This window comes from Lampris incognitus, chromosome 1, assembly GCF_029633865.1.
Source record: "Lampris incognitus isolate fLamInc1 chromosome 1, fLamInc1.hap2, whole genome shotgun sequence".
NCBI classification, from domain to species: domain Eukaryota; kingdom Metazoa; phylum Chordata; class Actinopteri; order Lampriformes; family Lampridae; genus Lampris; species Lampris incognitus.
In genome coordinates this window covers 137,168,423-137,183,598 of record NC_079211.1, presented here as the reverse complement: position 1 = coordinate 137,183,598, position 15,176 = coordinate 137,168,423, and the positions used below count along the sequence as shown (strand labels likewise).

At 45.6% G+C, this 15,176-nt stretch overlaps 1 protein-coding gene across 4 annotated transcripts in view; it reads left to right on the top strand.

Moving 5' to 3' along the window:
* Positions 1-10,669, top strand: part of LOC130107060 (myocyte-specific enhancer factor 2C-like) — a 72,450-nt gene extending 61,781 nt beyond the window's left edge. For 2 of the 4 annotated variants that reach the window (XM_056273483.1, XM_056273474.1), the window contains exons 6-10: positions 1,010-1,057; positions 7,113-7,285; positions 8,838-8,967; positions 9,567-9,702; positions 10,299-10,669. In XM_056273483.1, coding sequence (XP_056129458.1) covers positions 1,010-1,057; positions 7,113-7,285; positions 8,838-8,967; positions 9,567-9,702; positions 10,299-10,551 — 740 coding nt within the window. In that variant the 3' untranslated portion in view covers positions 10,552-10,669. Of the gene's footprint in view, positions 1-1,009; positions 1,058-7,112; positions 7,286-8,837; positions 8,968-9,566; positions 9,703-10,202 lie in introns of all 4 variants that reach the window. The other 2 variants (XM_056273468.1, XM_056273459.1) reach the window with 1 other exon arrangement.
* Positions 10,670-15,176: the final 4,507 nt, after the last annotated feature.

The window sequence follows — 15,176 nt, the reverse complement described above, 5'->3', positions numbered from 1 at the left end:
CACACATGCAAAAATGCACACTTGCACTCTCTTAGACACATACACACACATGCAAAAATGTAGACTTGCACTCTCTTAGACACACACACACATGCAAAAATGCACACTTGCACTCTCTTAGACACATACACACACATGCAAAAATGCACACTTGCACTCTCTTAGACACACACACACATGCAAAAATGCACACTTGCACTCTCTTAGACACATACACACACATGCAAAAATGTACTCTTGCACTCTCTTAGACACACACACACACACACACACACACACACACACACACACACACACACTCACACCAGTAAATAAATCCGAGGTATAAATCCACCCTATACATTCTTTAATCACCCCTCACTATCTTACCTTAAGGTACTTGATGATTTTGTATTACGGTTATAAACCTTGGACTGCAGTCCCCTCGGTTTAGTATGGTTTCCTATACATGCCGGACCCCAGTGTATGCACATTGAGTTGTTGGTGACTTAAGCAAATGAGGTCTGTTGGTTTGTTATCGTTGTCCAGTGTCCTCCTTATTCTGCTCCTATGGCCTGTAGGCTACTGCCCACACCCTCACCCTGTCATTACAACTGGATGCTAAAAGCGCCAGCACAAACTAAATATGAGTTTTGGCACCGGTGGCATCCACACCAAACCACACACGCTCTGGGCCCTCCCACTCTCCCACCTCTCCTGGCTTTAAAATAATAATTTGCCATTTGTCTTGGACGGTGTCACCGTATACCCCGCTCATGGTGTCCGGTTACTCAAGAGTTTTAAGGTTTCAGTGGAAGGCTATACTCCTTTTGGTATCATGACACACATCATCATACTCAGACCCAGACGGCAGATCGTGACTCTGATGGGTCGGCCACCGTAGGGCAAGCGGTGCAAGAGAAAAGAGGCAACGGTGGATGCAATGTGGATATGCAAGAGGGAGGTCTCTCCTCTAATGGTTTTCCTCTCTCTTTTTTTTTTCGCCTCCCTCTCTCCTTTCATCTTTCAGGTGGCCTCATGGGTGCTGACCTCACCACTGGCGCGGGCACCAGTGCTGGTAAGAGAGGCCTCCTCTTCCTCACACACCTTCTTATGCTAACACACACATGCACACTCACATGGCGCACAATCACCCACCGAGGCCATAAAACGCATGACTAATAGTAACCCAAACCCAAGCAGAGATTCTGCCCATGATGTATTGACGTTAGTGGTCAAAGTGCTCATCTGGGATTGTTTGGCCAGTGCTGGGGCTGTGACACATCCTGCTTAGTTTTAGCTATAAAACGGTAGACTAAGTAAAGGAAAAAAGAAATAAAAGTTATATCACAATGGGTAGACTGACAAGCTATCAGGAGAGGTGCCGGATTTACTATATGGTTCAATTCATCCTCTCTTTCTTAAGATATGTGCATGTCTCACACACTGTATCTTCCCTCTTCAATGATTCAAGTTACATCGAGTTCGTAGTGGTCTGTTCTATTGCCTACCAACGTGGGGATCCGCCGGTTTGAATCCCTGTGTTACCTCCGGCTTGGTTGGGCACCCTTACAGACACAATTGGCCGTGTCTGCGGGTGGGAAGCCAGATGTGGGTATGTGTCCTGGTCGCTGCACTAACACCTCTTCTGGTCAGTCGGGGTGCCTATTCGGAAGGGAGGAGGAACTGGGGGGAATACAGTGATCCTCCCACGCGCTACGTCCCCCTGGCAAAACTCCTCACTGCCAGGTGAAAAGAAGCGGCTGGCGACTCCTCGTGTATCGGAGGAGGCATGTGGTAGTCTGCAGCCCTCCCCGGATCGGCAGAGGGGGTGGAGCAGCGACCGGGACGGCTCGGAAGAGTGGGGTAATTGGATGGGTGCAAATGGGGGGGAAAAGGGTGGGGGAAAAAAAGTGACATTAAGTTGCATTCACATTATCCTTGGACCACGTACAACTGACAACAACCATATAGCCCCAATTGGATTGAAATTGTTTTGCACCACAAACTCTTTACACAAACTAACTGCTATCATGTATAAGCAGCAAAATCAATCCAGCGTTTTCCCACTGTGCTACAGCGGTTCTGCGGAGTGGAGCAAACTATATTTAGAGAATATCTGTGCGTAGGATCATGTGAGTTAGTTTCTGGGGATCAATGGGCATGTCCGTGATGATGTGTTAGGCTACTGTTACATCGCAAAGAGACTCCCATTCAAAGGGTTAAACTCTACAGCCCTGAAGTACAGTGCAGAGCATGAAAAGGGGGGGGGGGGTCAGTGGGGCACAGCTGGGCAACCCTGTCTGGCCTCTTGGGCTCCCTGCCCGGGGTCATTGCCTGGTTCCTCTGTCTAGTCTCTCATCAAACACACACACACACACACACACAAGCACACACACACACACACACACAACAGGGTCGTTTGTTGTGGCGTGTGTTCCGACGGTGGCGTGCTGCAGAGCACGCTTCAAATGTAGCCTTTGTGTCGCCACCATGGAGCAACAGAGGCGCTCTGTGAGAGCTGTGTGTCGCTCAGCAGCAGTGGTGAAAAACACGATGTGGAGAGTCATGTGCAAGCTAAAAGATTCCATTCAAGACTCTTTTAAATCCCATCAGGAAGGAGAGAGAAAGAGTGTGTGTGTGTGTGTGTGTGTCTGTGTCTGTGTGTGGTGGGGTGGGGGGATAGTATTGAATATCCACTGATGGTCGTTGAATATTTGCTACCAAGTATCACTGGGGGAACACAGATGGAAGTTTTCTGCGAAGTCGGTCAGCCATTTTAATTATGTTCTTCTGAGTGACTCAACGTGATGTGGCTCAGCCACCACGGCAGAGCTGGCTGAGTTAAAGTCCTTCCTCTCCTCGTAGCCAGCTTTGATAAGCTGATAGTCTGCGTAGCTGTCTGACGGCCTTTTGTGACTTAAAAGGCATGGTCTGTGGTATGGGTGTGTGTGCATGGGCTTGTGTGTGAGTACATATATATATATTTATATATGTGTTTGTATGTGTGTGTGTGTGAGACGATGTGGACACAAACCAACACACTCCCCTCGCCACTCATGTCACAGCTGCCAGAAATGTCAGATTTGATTGATAAGAGAGAAATGACACAATTTCCTACTGGAAGGCTGAGTCATCATGTCTTCTTTTGTGGAAATGTTGTGGCAGGTGTGTATGTGTTTGTGCACATGCATGTGTGTGTGTATTTTCACATTTATGTGTACGCCGTATCTGTCAACCTTTTCACCAGTTTAGAAAGGCAGCCAGAGAGAGAAGCAGAGGCACAGAGAGAGAGAGAGAGAGAGAGAGACAGACAGACAGACAGACAGACAGACAGACAGACAGACAGACAGAGACGGAGAGGCAGAGTGTGATAGAGCGAGCGAGAGGGAGAGCGAGTGAGAAAGAGGAGGGAGAGAGAGGCAGGGAGAGAGAGCGAGAGAGGCAGAGAGAGGGAGAGAGAGAGTAAGAGAGGCAGAGAGCGAGTGAGAAAGAGGAGGGAGAGAGAGAGAGAGAGGGGGAGAGAGAGGTGGGAGAGAGAGAGAGAGGGAGCAAGAGAGCAAGTGAGAGAGAGAGGTGGGAGAGAAAGGGAGAGAGAGAGAGGCAGAGAGAGCGAGTGAGAAAGAGGAGGGAGAGAGAGAGGGTACAAAAAGAGAGCGAGCTGATGAAGGGTGCCATGGACACAGCCCCCCCCTGACCTGTGAAAACCTTCCACCACTATTTGTGCAATTTGGTAGCTGTCAGTTCTGCTCTGATCAGTGCTCTGCTCACTAAAGTGCGCTGGAGAACGAAGCAGCGACTCCCGTCTCCCTTCCCCGTGGTCGCACACCGGGTCCTCGCTAAGGTTAGGAAACACACATGTTGCCTGGGCAATTTCAAAAGTGCCACACGGTCTCCCTCTATCTCGGACCCTCTATCAGGCAGCAGTTATCCCCCCCTCCCCCCCCCCCCAAAACATCACTGAGCCGGGAGCGCTTAATGAGGGAACAACAACTGTTCTGGCTTAAGAGACCAAAAAATACATGTCTTGTGTGTGTCAGCACCCCAGCCTAACTGTACAAGCTGCAAGCGGGACTGTGACTCCATGGTTCTACATTTGGCCAAACCGCAACGGAAGAGTGTGCGTGTATGGGGAATAGAATGGAGCGCACCTGTTAGACCACGACACAACAGCAGACATTTGTTCAGTAACAGTTAAATGTACATGAGTTTAACCACACCACACCACACCACTCGTGCGTGCGTGCGTGTGTGTGTGTGTGTGTGTGTGTGTGTGTGTGTGTGTGTGTGTGTGTGTGAGAGAGAGAGAGGGGCGACAGGGTCAGGCGTTGTTAAGCACATGTGCCCCTTCATGCGGTTAGCTTGTACCCATGGTGCGGAGGAACAGCTTTGACCTCAGTTCTCTCTTAGCCCTCAGAAATAGTCATCAGTGCTTTATCTGTATCACAGATCTGATGTGTCTCTTAGTGTGTGAGTACTGTACAGCGACAAAAAACAAACAAAACAAAAAGCCCCTGTCTTGGCTGTGTTCATTTTGGTACTTCCCTAAAATGACTGATGCTAGCCCGCGATGCCACTTGACCATGTGAAGTAACACAAAGGAGAAGAGCAGATTGGACGCCCATATCATGTTTTGCAGTTTGATTTCTATAGTATTGAGGTCTCTATTCTAAGCTCAGGATCGAATTTGTTCAAAAAACAGCTGTGGAATAGAGTAGAATAGGACAGACTAGAGTAGAGTAGACTAGAATAGGATAGAATAGACTATGGTAGAACAGAATAGAATAGAATAGGAAAATGTCGTGCATAGTTCTGTCTATATTAGCTCAATTAGCTTTTGATTTACTCTCGTGAATGCTTCAGGGCCGGGCGGTGCCACTCATGATCAACGGCTAATTGACTGGACTGCAACCATATTCACAGGGGGTGGAAACACACAGATGTCTATTTAATCGACTCTAAAATGAAACCCATGCCATCCTGAACAAACTGTGTATTAGTGCCGCTGTATGGCTCGGTCTCTTATTTTCCTCCGTACAGAAACACTAATGTACTTCCTGCTGGGTTATTTGCTAAATGCAGTACATTTAGTGCGTGTATGTGTGTGTGTGCGTGCGCGTGCGTGAGTGAGTGAGTGTTTGCACGTGGACACGTTTGTGTCTCCGTGTTTGTGATCTCATTCATCTCTCTTCACATGCACCCACTCTAGCTCATAAAGGGGTGAGCCCTGAAAATGAGAGAGCGGCACAAACTGAAGAGCCAGCTGCCTCTTTGCAATTGTGAGCATGGCACAAGAAAGAAAGAAAAAAAAGAGGATCCATACAAGACACACACGTGCATCCATATGCGTGGCTTGTGCACAAGAAAAAAGTTGTGCGTCTTCTGATAAGGGATCGCATAAGTCATATTTCTACTCACGCTGGATATACAGCCACACGCACACAGAGATGTACCCCCACATGGCCAAGTATGCGATGGTACACGGAGTTCAAGTCAACTTATGCGAGCACATACACTACACACACGCCGGCAGAAACACAAACGCGCATGCCAACAGTCACACACACGCTGTTTTTCTCATTTTCTGTCACACAGCCTCATTTTCTCTCACCGCTAGCGGTCGTTTACTCTTCAGATTGTTCGAATTGAGCTTTCGAGACTTTTCATTTCCAAACAACAAAAACCTCGCTCTCAAATTAAACAAAGATCAGCGAGGGAAATTGCCCAGGAAGACATCTGCGACTCATTTTCCCCCGGAGTATATGATTAGGAAATTCATTTATGTCTAACGTATAATTCCTGCCCGTCTTTCAAGTGGGAACGTCCACACAGTGCCCTATGTTCTACCCCTTGGAAGAGGGAACAAGTAGGGGGGGGGGGGGACAGCCTGCGGGATTGGGTTAGAAACAAAGAGTTGCGCTGCTTGAGAGGCTGCACCGTTGCTCGGTTTTTAACGATGCCGCGCGGATGGTGCCCCACTGGTTATGAACGAGGCATGGGGTGCTGCACTCGGCTTTCTATAGCAGGGGGAGTGTGGATCTGGTGGCCACCTCAAGACAGGGTCTTGGACCGGAGTAACCACATGAGTTTCACTGGGATGGCCAAATGATGGGCCCTGTGCTTCTGCGGTATCGCTACCCGTAATTAGATGTTTTACACAATTCGCTGGCTGTCGCTGGGGACGTATATCCCTAACTGTTGGTGACAGAAATGAAGGGTGGCTTTCTCCGTGAAACAAATAGATAGATGGAATCTAAAAGTGCAATCCAAACGGCATTGGGAGAGAGAAAAGTTTGAACAAAAGCAGCTGTATTGGAACAGGGGCTTCGGGAGTTCTCCCGGCATATCATGGACTCAGACTCAGGCGACTGAGAATGATTTGGGACTAGAACAGACTGGAAAAGGCCGTCCTTCTCTCAGGGACTGGTCAGAGGGTACATTTTCCATCCAAATTATGAGACGTAGGAGCATCCGGGTAGCGTAGCGGTCTATTCCGTTGCCTACCAACAACAGGGATCGCTGGTTCGAATCCCCATGTTACCCCCGGCTTGGTCGGATGTCCCGACAGACACAATTGGCTGTGTCTGCGGGTGGGAAGCCGGATGTGGGTATGTGTCCTGGTCCCTGCACTAGCACTGCATCTGGTCGGTCGGGGCGCCTGTTCAGGGGAGGAAGGGGGAACTAGGGGGAGTAGCGTGATCCTCCCACGCGCTACGTCCCCCTGGTGAAACTCCTCACTGTCAGGTGAAAAGAAGCAGCTGGCGACTCCACATGTATGGGAGGAGGCATGTGGTAGTCCGCAGCCCTCCCCGGATCAGCAGAGGGGCTGGAGCGGCGACCAGGACGGCTCGGAAGAGTGGGTTAATTGGCCGGATACAACTGGGGAGGAAAAGGGGAAAAACCAAAACTAATTATGAGACGTGAGACTCGCCTCGAAAACTGAGTTTCTGATGTTCATAATTTGGCTATGCCATCACGGACAATCAATAAGATGTCCACCTATAATCATTTAAAACATGTTTGATATTGTGTAAAAAAATAAAAATGGATCATCCAAATGTATGTCCCTATTCTCACTCTCTCTCGATGAAATATAAACCCCTCTCTCCCTCCCTTTTGTTCTGTTCTCCCAGGAAATGGTTATGGGAACCACCGTAACTCACCCGGTCTGCTGGTCTCTCCTGGTGGCATGAACAAGAACATGCAGGCTAAGTCTCCCCCACCCATGAACTTGGGCATGAACAACCGCAAGCCGGACCTGCGCGTGCTGATCCCTCCTGGCACCAAGAACAACATGCCCTCCATCGTGAGTAGCCCTCGTCATCCTTTTCTGAAGAAATCATCGTCAGACCCCCTTTCCCCTACATCATCGTTCCCCAGTATTTCCTGGGGGGGGAGGCGGGATTTTTCCTGCATGTTAGCGGGTCTTTATTTCCTGTCGTGTCCTCTCTGTCGCTTTTATCCTTTTATATGGAACTTGGGAGTGAAAGAGGTCATGCTCACGAGGAAGTTGAGTTTAGCTACATGCCAAATTCTCACTTTATTTATTGTTCTCACATAATCCTTGCGTGCAGCAACCCCTCATCCCAAGTTTTACATTCGGCCCAAGTCCGCTATATTTCCACTGCTCTGTGTGTGTGTGTGTGTGTGTGTGTGTGTGTGTGTGTGTGTGTGTGTGCACGCACGCACACCCACACATACTATATGCTTGTAGGTAAATCCACATCGTTTCACCAGTCCTGTTGTCCTTTTCGTTTTTATTTTTGCAGTAAGGTGTGCTAATGTAGCGTAGCAGCTATAGCCTTCAGTATCCTCCTTTTCAAACTAGCTGTTTCAGTTGGCTCACCCCTATAGCAGCTCCAGATCCACACCCAGCCACTGCTTCCACACTCGCTCAACTAATTTGAATTTGTCGCCCTCCCCTTTTAATGCCGTCAGTCTGAGGATGTCGATCTGCTATTGGTAAGTCAGACTGCCACTTAGTTATCCAAAAATAAATAAAAAAAGCAACCCTTAAAACGTTACAATCTTTAGATTTTTAATCAAGAGATTAATGAAGATAATTCTGGTCGTAACGCTCTTGATAAAATTTCATTGCGCATTGTGATTTCTGGAGTTGAATCGGTGTGATTTGGGTTCACAAGTCATCTCTCAGCAGAGATTTTGCACAGCTAGACAACAATTTTGAGGAAAAAGTGTTACCAAAATAACGGCTCAAGCCCCTTCAGCGTCGCCTCGCAGGACATCTTTGAGGATGCATACTGCCACCCAATGGCCGGTTGGAGTAAATGCAACCTGGCCTCTTTTTCCCATTTCACCCGCTGTAGACGTACTCCTCCCACTTGCTCTCGCCCCTGTCTGGGGCGCTGCAGAGCACACCAGCAAACAACTTTTATTACCCAGAATGCTGCAGTGAAAGGCAACAAAGCAGTACGCTTTCACATCATATCAAACCTCCATCATTTTCTGCCAAAATCCCCCCCCTCGCTGCCACAGTAAAGTGCCTCTCCCCTGCCATCGCCGCTCAACGTTGCCGTGGAGACTGACGATGTTACTATAGCGACAGCGGGCCCTCAGAAGGTGTGGTAAATGGCAGGGTTCAGCTGTGCTGCATGTCAAGTGATTAATTTCCCTAGAAGCTGGCATCACATTCATTCTCCTAGCATATGTGGAGTGAAGGATGGGGGGTGGGCGGGGAGGCAGAAAAACACAACTTTACTAGTTCATCATGTTTTTCTATTTTCCCCAGCTGGAGCTGATTTTATGTGTTCAAGCTTATCTATTCTCCCCTCCCCCCTCTCTCTATCTATCTATAAATCCATCTATAGATCGCTCAATCTTTCTCCTTTATTTCGCAGAACCAGAGAATAAACAACTCCCAGTCTGCCCAGTCATTGGCCACCCCGGTGGTATCAGTAGCAACCCCCACTCTGCCAGGACAAGGTATGGGCGGTTACCCATCAGCCATCTCTACTTCCTACGGTACAGGTGAGTACCGTGGCTTCTACAAGTTATCTCCATGTGTCGGATTTTGCTGCATAAGTGGCACACACACACACCTACACTCAACCTAGCATGAATATTTATAGTTTTAATATTTTACCCTCTTTTACTGAGCGCTTGTCTTGGGACGAAAGTGCTCCCGGGATGCCCTGCCTTAATAACGCTTCATCACCCAGAGGTCGTCATCGATCACAGAGGAAAAAAATTACTTATTATGTGAAGAATTTGCAATTGATTTGATGCAGGATGCCTCTTAAACCTGTTTTACACCAAACTGACAAAGGAGGGCGCTCTTGTCCCATACTTACCATTATTGTGCCCACCGACGGAACAGTCATATGCAACCTGGTATTATGTCACCTGCAGACACCGAGATGCAAATGGTTGAAACAGGTCTGCATTGAAAAATGCAGTCTGCATAAAAGTAGTAGAAGGTTAGCAATAAAACAGTCTGATTGTACCATCTATAACCTGTTCCCCCTTCCCTCTCTCTCTCTCGTGTGTGTGTGTGTGTGTGTGTGTGTGTGTGTGTGTGTGTGTGTGTGTGTGTGTGTGTGTGTGTGCGTGTGTGTGCGCGTACACAGAGTATTCCCTGAATAGTGCAGACCTGTCCTCGCTGTCTGGCTTCAACAGTGGCAGCTCTCTTCACCTTGGCTCAATGAGCGGGTGGCAACAGCAGCATCTTCAGAACATGCAGCATTCAGCCCTAGGGCAACTAGGGTAAGTGTGTTAAACCTCACAAAAGAGAGGTTGTGTGGCAACCACTCGCGGATTATATAATATGATTAATGGGGAATTTCTTGCACTACTTCGGCAGTTGCGTTAGAAAAAGGGGCATGCTTTATTTTCCGGCCGCTTGTGCCAGAAGAACACAAGTGTGTAGAAAGTGATTAAGATGGTGGATGTGCTGGAGGCAAATTGGGTATGAGGACCTGCTTTAGAGGAAAGATGTGGAGTTTCTTGCTGATACAGTACACTCCAAGGCCCATGAGCTCTTCACTGGTCTCGGCCTTAACCCCTGGCATGGTCAAACATACCAAAAAAAAGCGATATCTATCCATTTTCAGTCGATGGACGGACTCCGTGTGTGTGTATGTTGGTGTCTGTGCACATACGGGCATGCATGCATGCATGCTTTTATGAGATGGGCTGACTTTAAAATTAGTTTGTCTCTTCACCTGTACCTCTGTAACTCCTTGCGTCTCCTTTCCTTCCTACAGAAATTGCTCTAGCTCTCACTTATGTCAGGGTTCAAATCTCTCCCTGCCCTCTGCTCAAAGCCTGCACATCAAGTCCGAACCTGTTTCTCCTCCTAGAGATCGCACCAGCAACACACCGGGGGGCTACGGCGGCGGGGTGCCGCCTCCCCAGAATCCCTCCTCCCGCCAGGATTCGGGACGCTCCCCTGTCGATAGCCTGAGCAGTTGCAGCAGCTCCCACGAGGGCAGCGACCGTGACGAGCACAGGAACGAGTTCCATTCACCTCTGGGACTGGCCCGGCCCGCCCTGGACGAGCGCGAGAGCCCCTCCATCAAACGGGTGCGCCTGTCAGAGGGATGGGCGACATGATGGCGCCCTCTCCTCCTCCGGCAGCACCCCCCCCACCCCACCCCGAGTCGCCCTGAGCCCCCGGCACACAGCGTCACGATGCCCCCCCCCACCCCTCCCCAAGTCACTCCCTCTTCTCTCTCTCTCTCTCTCTCTCTCTCTCTCTCTCTCTCTCTCCTCTCACTCGAATATCACGAGTCACTCACCGCCCACCCCGCGGCCTCTCTCCTTTTATCTCTTTATTGCAGAAGGAAAGAAAAGGGACAGCCCTTTTCTAAACAGTATTTGTAATGTTTATTTTTTATTTTTCCTTTCGTTTCTTTCTTCTTCTTTTCTTTTTTGCTGAGTGTGTGTGTGCGTGTGTGCGTGTGCTATACATATTGACGTTATAAACCAGTGGGGTGTTCTAATGGGGGGTTTGGGTGGGTGGGATTGGATCGGGGGGATGTTTTTTGTTAGGGAACTATGCATAAAATTTGTGTTGTGTATGGATAAAAAGAATCACGTATGCATATATCTTTACACGTGTGTGTATGTGTACATATATGCATATCAACAAATAAAGTAAAAAAAAAAAAGGTCAGGTACTCTGTTCGTAAATAGTACTTACAATTTGCCTCGGCGATATATCAATGGCTAGAGACAAGGAAAAAAAAGAAGATACAAACAAACATGAGAGTGTGTGTGCTGAGCGACAAAAAAAACAAAACAAAACACCCTAGCACTTGAGTTGGACAACCAATACACGTGTACAGCGTCACTTTCATCGCTATATACCTTCTCTTGCAGTTCTCCCTTGCAAAAATGTGTGTTAACATTAGATGATGTCATGTTGCAGGTTCAACGTATTTATGTAAATAGAGGGTCGAAGGGGGAAGGGCGGGGTGGGGTGGGGGGTCTAAAGTTGCCAGACATTAACAAGATTTATTTACTCACTAAACGAGAAGCTATTATGCAACTTTCGAAAGGATTGTACAGGTAGAACGTCGGACCCGGTGGCGGATGTGTGAGGAAATCTTGGGATTCAATAAAAGTCTCCTTGCAGAACAGAGTTGAGTGAGGACCACCCTACAATCTGAGTTAGCGGAATGAGAAAAAAGATTAAAAAAAACCCAACAAAACAAAAAAACAACCTCTGGGTCTTGTATTAACTCTTCAGTATTAATAAACAAAAAAAAACAACAAAAAAACAAAAAACAAAAAAAGTAAAAAAAAAAAAAGTACGATACACTCGCTTATATTTTCATATGAAAGGAATACAATGCAAAGCATTTTGTGGCTTTTTGTAGTTTCTATAAGCCAGAATGTGTTTTTTGATAGCTTTGCTAATAAGAGACAGATAGTTCAACCCAAGGTGAAGTGACAGGGCTTTGCACCTGTAAAGCCACGACAACAGACTGAAACCCAATGCTTTGCTGAACTGATTTCTCTTTGTAGAGGTTTGGTTTTTAAACGTGTATTTCTAATTATATATAATAATGGTAATATTAAGAATCTTTAAAAAGAAAAAAAATCTGTGAAATTAACATGCTTGTGTATAGCTTTCTAATATATAAATATATATAATAATGATTTTTTTTGTTTCTTTTCTTCTTTTTTTTTGATTTCTTAGTGGAGTTTCTATGTGCGGTTGCACATCTCGTCTGGTTTGTTTTGATTTGAGCTCTGGGCGCTGCTGTTCAGAGGTGTATTTAGTCCCAACCTTACAAAAAAAATCAGCCGGGAAGGATTGCCAGTGTTTTGTGTCAATGAGGAGAGGACGGGCCTCAATGCTGAAAAAAAAAACAAACAAAAAACAAACAACAACCTGTTGATGGAAACTGTCTTGAGACTGGAACTGAGGATGACGCCGATCCAGAACCTGACAACCCCCCCCCCCCCCACTCACCCCCATCACACAACGTCAAGCAAATTACGAGATTGGTGTTATACCCATATATACAAGTGGTATCGGATAAAGGAATTCTGAGCCTTGATCGTTGCCTTCGATTTGAGTTGCCCCCCCCCCCCATAACACGTCTGTTGTCAACACATGCTTGGACGCTACGTGACGCGTCCGGAACGTGTGTTTGGGTCGACGCTACCGGATAACATTTGCAAGCCAACTGCGATATATTCTGAAAAGCCCGTTATACCGTGCGTCGGCCCGTGGCTCCTCGAGTTCCTCTCTCCAGGGCAGACTTCCACATCTTTTACTAAATGTCACTGACGTTTCAATACAGGATACTGAAGGAAAGAGAAAGAAGAAGAAAAAAAATGATCAAGCTGGTATATGGGAAAAGCACAATTGTTTATTTTAGATAAAATAGCTGTTTTGATTTTTTTTCCTCTTTTTTTTTTTAAACAATGAGACTAGCCACATATCTTTCTGCCTCCCGACCCCATATCTGCTGTCACTTAAGTGTTATGGTATTTCTATGTGGATATTTCATGCAGGTTCACTATGTTGTTACTGTATACAGTCTGTGTAGTCAGAGACAGAGGCAGAGCCTCTAACAGTGTTTTCTCTCTCTCTCTCTCTCTTATTTTTTTTTAATTCAATACAAAAGGTTGATGAAAAAAAAAAGAAAGAAAAAAAAAAAGAACATGGTATTTCGGGCAGCATATGTGTGGAAAAACCAAAGCCAGTGGCATTTCTGTGTTGTAAACTCAACTTTTATTTTCACATTCATTTATGGTTATTTGCAAGCATTGAAACAAAAAACAATAAAAGATTTTTTGCTCAAATGCACATTTGGTTTCACATTTTCAATTTTGAACTTGGTCGTGCAAGCATGTAGCTTTTTACATATAAAGTTGTATTGTTTATACTTAATAATCATGGTCTTATGTTTTGCTGGTCATCCACCTCCCTGTGCATTGCATTGCAAAGAATAGGACTACATGCAGAACGCTATTTCGCCTCCTGTGATCCACCCCCACAGACTCCAACTGGTTCATTCAGTACTGATTCATGAGAAGAACCGGGCTTGTTGTCTACCTGACCCAAAGCCCCATCACACACTGATTATCATACTACTACTACTACGTGCTTACTGGTTTAAATAGCCAGAACATGTGCAACTAGTGTCAGAACGGCCTAGTGTTGATGATAACCGATACTTTTCAACCAAAGACATTGAATGAACTTGTCGTTACCGCGGATCTTTTATTTTCTGTTTTTCCTCTTTTATTATTCTGTGATGTTTTCAATCTGAAGTCATTCTCTTTTGTCCTTTGTCACTGTTCTACAAAACAAGGTCAACACACACACACACACACACACCTAAATCTTGGTACTTGAAATTCTCACACACACACACACACACACACACATAGTACCTCAGCTGATGCTTTGTCATTTGCAGTGCAAAGGGGAGACCATACACCTGTACAGCCATGTGTAATAGCTATTGCATTAGGCCCCTATGGGCTCTTTATTGCTACACTTTATTTGTGGTTTTCTTTATTTAAGTTTACCCATACATTGAAAAAAAAAATAATAATAATAATAATAATAATAATAATAAAAGAAGGAGTAACATCTTAAAAAATGCTTAAAAAAAGTCAGTCTGTAGTATCAACTGTAGCTTGAATAAACCTAAAAGTGGGGGGTGTTATTTGTTGATGTTTTTTGGAGCGCAGGAGCGACTTTCAGCGGCATAAGCTGGGCTTTGTCGCCACTTGAGGCTAAGATGTTATTAAATTAAATCCACATCTCTGTGACTCGAGGGACTTGATTCAGTTGTATGTAGTGAAAACATATGGGGGAATGAAAAGAAAAGTCTCCAGTGCTGGAAGGAAAAAAAGTTATTTGTATTTTGCAGAGATTTCAGTAAAGTTACTGGCTTTCTTAGTATACTCTTATTGTGACTGTGTGGGTTTTTATTGTGTTTGGGCTGTTTTCTGCATGCGTTTCAATGCAACGCTCACATTCACAGTTTTGCATAATCAAACAAGACGCCACCTTTAGACGAAGGAAAGGAATCGAGGGAAGGTCAAGTCAATACACGGTGCAAAAGAAAGTGCAGCTTGAGTATGGATTACATGACACAGAAATAATGATACTGGCATTATCCCTTAAGTTAATTTCTTTCCATAAGTATGGCATAATTTCATAAATGTTCATATTGCAGACATTTATTTGACATTTAAAACCAACGTTCATCCCACTTAACAGCACAATTGCATCATCCTTTCCAGATATACATTACGCTAGACATTGCACCGAGGAATTCACAGTGAGGAATGGATGCACCATGTTAATAACCCATTCAAACTGTGAACCATTTCCTATAGGAATCTGAGATCTACGAGATTTAGCCCTGAAAATAAAATAATGTAGGTTATACTTTGGGGGCTGATTTATTCCTACTTAAAAAAAATATTGGAATACTAATGTTTATCTCTTTTTTATCTCCTTGCAATAAATCCACATGTATAGTTAGGTTCCAATTATTTCACTTATACTTTGAAAAGAACCCCCTCCCAAAAAAAAAAAAAAATCAGCATCGTCTTGCAATGAAAGTGTCAGAAGAAAAATAATTCAAAAGCTTAACACCTTTTTCCCCTCAATGCACAAATACATGGTATAATAACCTGGTAATATTTTCTAATTACAGCTGGAACAAATAACAGTAATTTGAAAAGAAAAATGCTGCCAATAT